The following is a 9,936-nucleotide window of genomic DNA, read 5'->3' as shown; positions in this document are numbered from 1 at the left end:
ACAAAGTATATTGAAAAATTCTCGTAGAAGCCGGATCACCTAAAGTGTGTAGAATTCCTCAGAACATACAACCCAGACCAAAAATGTGGTATGGTAACAGTGGGCCGAGGAGAGGGTGCAAAGCAGGTACAAGTCCGGTTGGATCTAGCCTTGGTGGAGAAGGCTTTGGGATTGGTACCAAGGACAGAAAGGAAACAAAAAAGGGATGTTTATGCCATGCTGAAAATGAAGAAGGAAGAGGTGCTCACAAATGATGGCATAAGCATCCAGGACATCCCTGACACATAAGCCAGCTAGCGTTACAATTCCTTAATGCATCGAATTAGCGTGCCAGTGCTGGAGAATGTAGCAGCCCACACCCTAAACGAAGTAGATTGGAATGGGTACATGCGGAAAATGATTGATCAAGCGGCCAAAGTGATAGTCGGAGAAGAAGAAAAGGGGGCGGAGAGAGAGAGAGAGAGAGAGAGAGAGAGAGAGAGAGAGAGAGAGAGAGAGAGAGAGAGAGAGAGATATATATATATATATATATATATATATATATATATATATAAGAAGAATAGAGAGTCATGTGGTTAGATGCCCCTGAGTCTATATACCATACGTCATCTGCTTTGCCTTGTGTAGGCAACCCTTTTTTCACATGTTGCATAGCAAACAACCTGTCATCCTCCTGTATACCACTAGAAGAAGTATAATTACCATGTTTCCTCCCTCTTGCTCTCTGATCATTCTGCTTCTTGTAGCAATCCTTAGCTACATGCCCGTATTTGCCATAATAATGACAATCCTTATTCATAATTGATTGTTGTCCATGACTCATTTGAGGCTACTGCCAAAGTGCCTCTTCCTCTAGCTGAATAACCCCCTCTTCCACGAGCATTTGAGGCACCTCTGTTTGCTTGAGATTGCCTATTTTTCCATCCAGTAGCTTGCTGTCCATGGACTGCATATGCATTTTCAACACCTCTTCCTAAAATTTGATCTTCCTCTTCCACCTCTACCCCTTTAATTTGAGTAGAAGACGATGTCCCTGCTGTTTTTAGGCCACTAGAACTTGTATTGAGTCCAAGTTTCACTTCTTCATGCAAAAGAAGTCCCACAAGTTCATCAAAATCAAGCTACTCCTGGTGTATTGATATGGAAGTATCAAACTGCTTATATTCTACTCCAAGACCATGGAGGGTAGTGGCCACTAAATCATCATCCTCAACTTCAGCTCCAATTGAGCCTAGTTGTTCTGCAATGGTTCTAATCTCACTAACATAGTCTTCAATAGAACTTCCATTCCTGGATATGTGGCTGAATTTTTGCTTGAGTTGTGTTTTTCTTGCTTGAGTAACATGCCCATAATTCTTCATCAATAAGTCCCAAGCATCTTTTGGTGAAGTACAATTTGCAATTTGCATAGCTTTTGTGTTTGACACACATAATGACAGCCAATGCAAGACCTTGCTGGCCTTTTCCAACCATGTCCTGTGTGCCTTTAATTGATCCTGTGTTGGAGGTCTATCCTTCGGTAGCTTGGGCTCATCTTCAAGACCTGTGACTAGGCCCTTTCAATTAAGAAATTAGACATTCTGAATTTCCATAGAATGAAATTTTGTAGTCCACCAACTATCTAAGTGATAGTGTCCTTCTCTCTTGTGTCTGCCATTTCAAAGTCTTCAGCTTTGCAAAACCAGTCAATTTCCTAAAATGCCAGTGGGCAATATACTTTAATGATCTGTAGTGCAACCAGTTTTTATCGTAAAACTGTAGCAATAACCATTATTGCATTCTCAGCCAGTGTATGTTCTTTTATTTCCATTCAACTACAGGAGATAAGAATGGACAACATTCTTATCGGCAAAGAAGCGTAGTGGCCTGCTTAGCTTCTGTAGATCCATGCCTCCTCAAGCACAGTCAGCTCTCGCCCCTTTCTGTGCACAAGCCATCTTTGACATCCAGTGCCCGAGCTTCTCAAGGTTCAGCCCTTGGTCCACGCTCTGATACCATATTAGAAAATGAGAGAGAGAGAGAGAGAGAGAGAGAGAGAGAGAGAGAGAGAGAGAGAGAGAGAGAGAGAGAGATGGAGACAAAGGCACATGCAGGAAGGGTAGCAGTCATGCTCCTTGTTCATCCCATTTCGTCAACTCATTGTGAAGTCAACTCAGTACAACATACATACACAAAGCAAGTAACCTAGTTCTAACCATGGTTAAGTCAATATGGCTTAACCTTATTCAACTAAGGTAGAACATTGACAAATGACTTGAGCTTGAATGTCAACACAAGTGAGACCTATGTGGTAACTGTGATCATTTGTCCTCTATATATGCCTAGTTGCCTATAGGGCTTAGTTGGCATATATGTTATTATATGTCTATAGTTTAGTGTATCTATGTGTCTATAATGTCCAAACCTTATCATGAGCCCAACTCATTCAAGTAATATTAATATTGATGGTAATATAAAAAATTAAATGTTAATAGAAATATTAATCATATGCTTAATGCTAACAATATTCACCATATTTAGCATTCTTGATAATGTTAATATTAATGCAAAAAATATTAATATGCTCATATTATTTTTAATTTCAATACATTATATTAATACCATACATGTTAATATTGAACTAAATGTAGTAATACATAATAATTCGTTATAATATGCATACATATATGCTATAGTATATAGTGATAAAATTCTACTATAATATATATGGTTAGTTATACTATATGCAAGGGCATCCCTTTGGGTGGCTAACTGTTATAATATATAATACATTACTATAATTCGTTATTATTCGTATTTCGTGTTTATTTTTGAAAGTCCCCTAGGTTTTTTCCATCAAAGGGCTTGTGAACAAATGCCTTTCTTGTGGAAGGGCATTTTCAAAATTTTGACCTTTGATAGACATGTATTCTAAAATTTGCATTTCTAGCTAATAGAATAGTATTTGAGAAAAATAAATAAATAACTATGGCATTTATATAAGCCATCTTGTTGGTTTTTTGTGTCCATTAATTTACAAAAATCTAATACCGACATGATATGATGATAGACTATTTATAACTTAGTACAACATATGAGTAATTATTTAAGCATTTAAAACATTATAATGCTATCACCAAAAATAAAATTGCAATGCAAAGTTGAGGCTAAAGCTCAATCAATTAAGATAGACTAGAAAGGCAACAAGATAGCTCTACAATCATCCATAGTCTCAAATGAAATAGCAATACAATCAAAGCACACCATTACTTATACTTTCTTATATCAACTCTGTTGCTACCACATTAACATTGCGATGAGCTTTTAATCCATCCCATGTTTCATAGATGGCATCCCAATCAACATCTATAGGGTCCCTAGCACCATTGTATGAAAGGAACATGAGTTGATTCAAGCTCTCGGGTGACAATCTATTGCAATCATTGGACTTGATATGATTCATTTTGGAGAAACCTCTCTCACAATCAACCGTGCTTGCAACAATGATCAAGCACACATGCCATAACTACTATTCTATAGCAAGGTTTGTAAAAGCATAAATTTTTTTACTTGCCCTTAGATACGGGTCATGGCAGGTGGTCTAAGGCAGTTCTTGGCACGTGCTTGGGGACTGAGGCCCTAATTCGTGGAGGTGCCGGAGGTGGGACCAACATGGGCTAGCAAACAACGGCAAAAGAGTCGGGACTCACCGACGAGCAAAATGCTCCAACGTGATAGCTGAAGCTCTCTTGGGTCCCCAGCTAGCTAACATGGCGAAAATTGGGGGGACCCATGAGTACATGTACCCTCAGTCACTTAAGACACAGGCAATGGTCGACTCAAGATCGTGGCAACGTGTTACGTCAGTGATTCAATTGGCGGGCAGCGACTAGAGAGATGGGAAATGGTGTCAGCTCGGGAGGAGTAGGGTGGTGGTATAGAGAGAGAGAAGAAGAAGAAGGATATATATATATATATATATATATATATATAGAGAGAGAGAGAGAGAGAGAGAGAGAGAGAGAGAGAGAGAGAGAGAGAGAGATGCACACTAGGATACATGTAGACACAAATGCAGACGAGGAGAGAGAAAAGGGGAAAGAGAGAGGAGAGAGAGAGAGAGAGAGATAGAGGAAGCAAAAGAGAAATGAGAGAGAGAGAGAAAGAGAGAGAGAGAGAGAGCGCATTTCACTTACAACACTGCCGCGAAGCGACATACCATTCAACGCATGGAAGTGCACGAGGAGTGCTAGTTAATAATGATGGAATTGTTCTTCTTGTTTTCAAGTCATGCATTAGTATATTGCTTTGGATACCTTTTCCATTAATTTTGTTATAATTGTCATGTGTCAAGTTTTATATTTATGACAATACAGTGTTGGATAATATAGGACACTTTGTGCTCTTTACTCTTTGAAAATATGCACTAGAGAAGCAATAAAGGAATTGAGAACTTGGATACGTCGTCGTTGAAAAATATAGAAAGGGGCCCTGTCATGTTTTGTGGGTCTTCAAAACTTCTACCTATTGAAAAATAAGCCAAACTTTAAATGCCTTAGCATAGCCTCTAAATGTAATGGTCAAAGTGACATATCAATGCTATAGGGACAAACCTTGTTGGGAGTGTCCCATGTTGAAGTCCATTAGCTTAGCATGGAGGCAACTTGTTGCATAGGAATAATTTGCGGGTGTCAAAGATTTCAAACTTGTACATCCTATACAAGTCTGGATACTTTATAAGCTTAGGAAAAGCTAGAAGAGTAGGAACAAATAAGTTTGTTGAGATAGAGTCGAGAGTCAACAAAGAGATATGATGAGACTAGGCTTTATACCCGGCCTTAATTTAAGAAGAATGCGACCGCTAGTGAGAAAAAGGTGGCTTGGGAGGTACTTTCAATTCTTATTCTTTTGTGTAACACAATTATACTTCTATAATCTATTGCTATGCGTATCGGGTAATATTATTTTGGAGAGATGTACCGTGTGCGTGTCCTACGTTGGAAGGAATTCTGTTGATACGTGCGAATTGTATGCAATTTGACTGTCTGTTGGGTGGTTTTCAGGTCACTCCCAATAACTACTTCCAAAAGCGTAAGGTGCTCACTGCTCACACTACACCTGCCTCTAAGTCAGCACCAGCCTCCAGGTACGGGTTGACATAAACATGGAATGCATTGTATAGTCTTCATGTTCCCACCAGTGACCAGAGCCCCCGTCATGGACTCAGGTGCAGGACCATGGCTGCGGTCCTAAAAGCTGCAGACACTTGCCAGGACTAAAACAGTCGGTACATGACGAGACATAAATCTGCACTATGCTTGATTGACGCATGAGTCATGACACCTTTTTATCTTTTTGACAACTGATAAAATGTCAATCGGCATCAGTTAATGCACGGGGAAGCACAGCAGCCGGTGGCAGTTCGCAAAGCGCGTGCACAGGCGTACTAGCAGCTACCAGCTTTAGTCAAAACCACGAGACACGGCATGCAGCAGCCAGCTGCTATATAACTGGAGCTGCTGCAGGATGATGGACAGCACATAGGCACTGTGAATCAGATCATCTGGTGACTGGTCAGGCCAAATATAGTCATTCAACACCAATATGGCTTTTGCACTGATCATGGCTCATAACGGGAATCTTAATGCTGCCAGGACGATGACTAGAGTGTGGGGATCAGCTACACTACAGCTAGCGGCGCTTCTTCTAATTGTAATCACGCACAATAATGCGGTCGATGCGCAGCTGTCTTACAGCTACTATGCGAGCAGCTGTCCAAGGGTAGAGAGCATAGTGAGAGGGATACTGAGCGCGAACCTGCTGACTGACCCTACGGCCCCGGCAGCACTGGCTCGCCTGGCGTTCCATGACTGCCAAGTGCAGGTACGTATCTGCTTAAGGCTTTTTAATCAAGCTACATTGGTTGCTGGCCTACTTCACAAGAATTCAGTTTAGTCCTTGTGCATTGCGTGAGATGCTATTCCCATGTAGCACTAACTTATTATAAGTAGTATCAACAGAGTGTAACTGAGGGCCACCAATACACCTAGCTTGTTTCAATGGAGACGGAGGGGCACAACTACAGTGCGCGTTCTTACAAAAAGCTTATATTCACTTCTTAGTATGAGGAATCGTGTCAAGCATCCTGAGCTCCCCAAAGGGAATGATCCGCCGATACTTGGGGCCATTGTAGTGGAGGGTGGTGATCATCGCAAGCATAGGTTCCCCAGTTAGTACTGCCAACGCCATTAGGGCTTGCAAGGGACCCACCCCCTACCTAGCTTGTTGTAATGGGGGACGGTGACTGCAAGTGCAGGGGAGGAATTACCCGGTACTAATTCGCTTGGTTGCAATCAGAGACGAGGATCACGCATGTGGAGTAGTCGTGTTGTCACTTTCATTAGCTAATTCTCTACAAGGAAACCTGCCTTTACGTAGGTTGGATAGACGCTTGGAACAGCCCTTTGTGCTTATGCTCACGTTTGTTGGGACACCAATAGGCTATGTATGTGGTAACTCCCTTTAGAGAAGCTCGTGATGTTGGCGGCATTGTTTGTGTGCTATGATGCTTGTCCATGACGGTAGCAATGATAGGTGGCCGAAAGTTGTAGGCGAGTTCCCACAATGATGAGTGATGACAATATCACAAGCTTGTGGTGGAGATCATTAAATAGGTTTTCCTCGTTAATTAAGATGTGGATGGTTTGCGTGGGATATTGATGACATACAACATAACAGGGGTGCGATGCGTCGATCATGCTGGACTCGGGGGAGCTAGGGGCGGCGGCGAATCTGGGAATCCGGAGGCTGGACTTCATCGACCGGATCAAAGGGAGCCTGGAGGCGGCGTGCCCGGGGACGGTGTCGTGCGCGGACATCATCGCGCTGGCGGGGCGGGACGCCATCAACCTGAGCGGGGGGCCTCGCATCGCCATCCCCCTGGGCCGCCGCGACGGCACCTCCCCCCCGAGTGCATCCCTCGCGCAGCAGCTTCTCCCCCCGCCCACCATCTCCGTCGACAACATGCTCCAGCTCTTCCCCGCCATGGGCATGTCCACCTTGGAGTCCGTCGCCATCCTCGGTATGTACCCTCCTCCCCCTACCTCTAACCCAACTTAACTTATTCTAAAAACTTCTTCTTTACCAACTACCCCCGTCCCCTTCGCTCTAGCCCCTAGCGAATAATAGTAACTTTACCGTTACCTATCCTTCACCTTTCCAATATTCTCCATAGTGTAACTTAGCTACCTTGCCTTTATATTATAGCCTCTAGGTAGCAATAGTAACTTTACCCTTCTTTCCTTCACCTTTCCCATATTTTCCTTTGTGCTCCATATATAGTCCCCCTACTATAGCCTCTAGGTGATAGTAGTAACTTTACCCTTCCCTTTCCTTCACCTATTCCAAATCTTCCTTTTGCTCCATATGTGGCCCCCATACAAAATCAATTCACTTTTACCTAAGCCCAATATATATTCTATGGTGTATTAGCTTCCCCTTGCTATACCATCACACACTTGCACCATCCATACATATTGCTCATCACATGGCACTAACATTGAACAATGTGTATAATTAGCTTCCCTTTGTTGTCATATCGCACACTTGTACCATCTATATTTCTCGTCACATGGCACTAACACCAAATCATATGTACTAGCTCCCCAGTATAGCATCACACTTGTAGCATTTATATTGCTCATTTCATGGCACTAACACCAAATCAAATATTATAACCATAATAAAGCACAACACATGCACCTAAGCATCCACATGCGCAAATATATATCTTTGCAAGCCTTCAAATACACCCATATAACTCTTAATTTGTCGTCTAATTAGTTGATAATAGTCTTACAAAGTGCAACAATACATTTCTCATTGCATTGTATTCTGGTAATGCCAAGAATGAATGAACTAATATTGAGACCATGGAACCATGCATTGCAACTCGCTATGATACATGTCTTATTGCATTATCTACTAGGATAGACAATCTTTTTAGAACAATGCTATCATATCCTTTAAGAGTAAGCTTAGCAATTTTAAAAGTTACATGGATTGAGTTGCAAGAAATTCAAACTCAAGTGGTAATGATTCCATAGTAAACTAGTAGAATGAAAGCATGTAGGAGTCAATTGAAGAATTTATAAACACACTAGTTTGATGTGAAAAGGAATTCAATGCTTGAAACTTTAGAGTTACAATGCTTTAGGAAAATAGGGCTATATAGCAAGGGTCATTATTTTCCTAAAATTAGAAAGTTGTTACGAGGTGGGCAAATAATCATGGAAGATTTAGGTGCTTAGGGGCCATCATGGGTAGAGGAAAGTTGTACTTCCATAGACATTGCTATTTCCTCTACATATATAGTAGGGGTTATTTTCAAATCCTTACCTTTCACAAGAAGTTTTAGATAAATTCTTAGATAATTAGGGATTAGGATTTATGACAACATCTTGGGCATTGGCACGGGAGGCACTTCATATCTAACAAGTTGTGGTTGGGGGTAGGGGTGATAGAATAGAGGGTCCATTTTGCCAGAAAGAGGTGAGAGCACCCAAGTGCACCTAGCTAGATATGAAGTGCCTCCCAAGCATAAGTAAGCTCATGATGTTGAACACCATAGGGAGGAATATGGAAAAGGGTCGTTTTTTCCCACAACGGGAAAATCGAAAGACTTGTATGTGAATTTGAAACAAACAAAATCAAATGTGCTGTTTTGGTAGAGCGACGCGGCTTTGCAGGCGTTTTTGTGAAATGGAATGGAAGGATACGTAATGGCAGCAATTATTTTTACGTGCGCAGGTGCGCACACCTTCGGAGTGGCACATTGCGCAAACATTGTGAATCGGCTGTATCCCACGAGGGACCCGAATCTGAGCGCGCTCATGTACAACACGCTGAGGGCGAGGTGCCCGCAGCAGAGCTTCAGCGGCAACACCGTCATCAACCTGGACCTCACCAACCTGGCCTTCGACAACCAGTACTTCCGGGACGTGATGGCCGGGCGGGGACTCCTCACCATCGACTCCGAACTCGCCTCCGACTCCCGCACCGCCCCCGCCGTCGCCCAATTCGCCTCCAACCGCAATCTCTTCTTCCAGACCTTCACCTCCGCCTACGTCAAGATGGTCTCCTTCAAGGTCCTCACCGGATCCCAGGGCCAGATCAGGAAGAACTGCCATTCCATCAACTCATCTTGAATGACACCCCCCCCAACAGGATGATGAAACCCCAAATGGACAACCAAAAAACAACTCCCTATTGCTATCCTGCATCAACAATGTATATCGCTTCCATATCCACAGCTTATGGTTGATTGACGTATTTGCTCAACTCACGCCCCATAAACTCAACCCACATTCCACCAAACCATTGAGCTACCACCCCATCATTGGTAAGGTCTATCGTATTTGTAATTCTCGGACTTATTGTTTGCCACTTCTTCCCTCTTTGCATTCGAGGGTGAAGTATGCATGAGGAAACGATCATCATCGGAATATTGTATCTACATATTAAGCCATATGCGACAATATGAAGGAGATATGAATCCACCATTCCAAACATGGATTCAACAAAAAAAACATAACAAGACCACGAGCGGATACCTTCCCCCTTATTATTCTATGGAGAAGTGTTGTTATCGTAAAATGTGTAACATACTAAATTATAGAAGAAAAGACTATGCCATGGGTAGTTATATTCTGAAGTGTTGCAAGCATGTCGCAAGGTGATTTGAGCATTGCTTTACAATGGAAGATTTGATACCTTGTTAATATATGCATATCCTACATAATCAAAGTTAGTGTACCCCATGACACCAGTATCGTGGCCACCATAACATATGCACATAGCTATTATGCCCTTCAGGTGCCTCATGATACCTTTGACGATATACAATGCCATCTGCCAAATGTAACATGAAGGTGAGTTATGCCAATTGTTTATAGTCTA

The 9,936-nt window shown here is 42.2% G+C and overlaps 1 protein-coding gene across 1 annotated transcript; it reads left to right on the top strand.

The window, feature by feature from the left end:
• The first annotated feature begins 5,505 nt into the window (after window positions 1-5,505).
• LOC148039003 (peroxidase 29-like) lies at window positions 5,506-9,662 on the top strand. Its single transcript, XM_087674869.1, has 3 exons — window positions 5,506-5,862; window positions 6,718-7,060; window positions 8,788-9,662. The coding sequence occupies exons 1-3, from the start codon at window positions 5,584-5,586 to the stop codon at window positions 9,183-9,185; spliced, it is 1,020 nt and encodes a 339-aa protein (XP_087530995.1). The 5' UTR covers window positions 5,506-5,583; the 3' UTR covers window positions 9,186-9,662.
• The last annotated feature ends 274 nt before the right edge of the window (window positions 9,663-9,936 follow it).

The sequence above is a fragment of the Lygodium microphyllum genome, chromosome 3 (genome assembly GCF_053477565.2).
Source record: "Lygodium microphyllum isolate KBCC chromosome 3, Lygodium_microphyllum_v1.1.10, whole genome shotgun sequence".
Classification (NCBI taxonomy): domain Eukaryota; kingdom Viridiplantae; phylum Streptophyta; class Polypodiopsida; order Schizaeales; family Lygodiaceae; genus Lygodium; species Lygodium microphyllum.
This window is presented reverse-complemented; position numbering and strand designations above follow the sequence as displayed.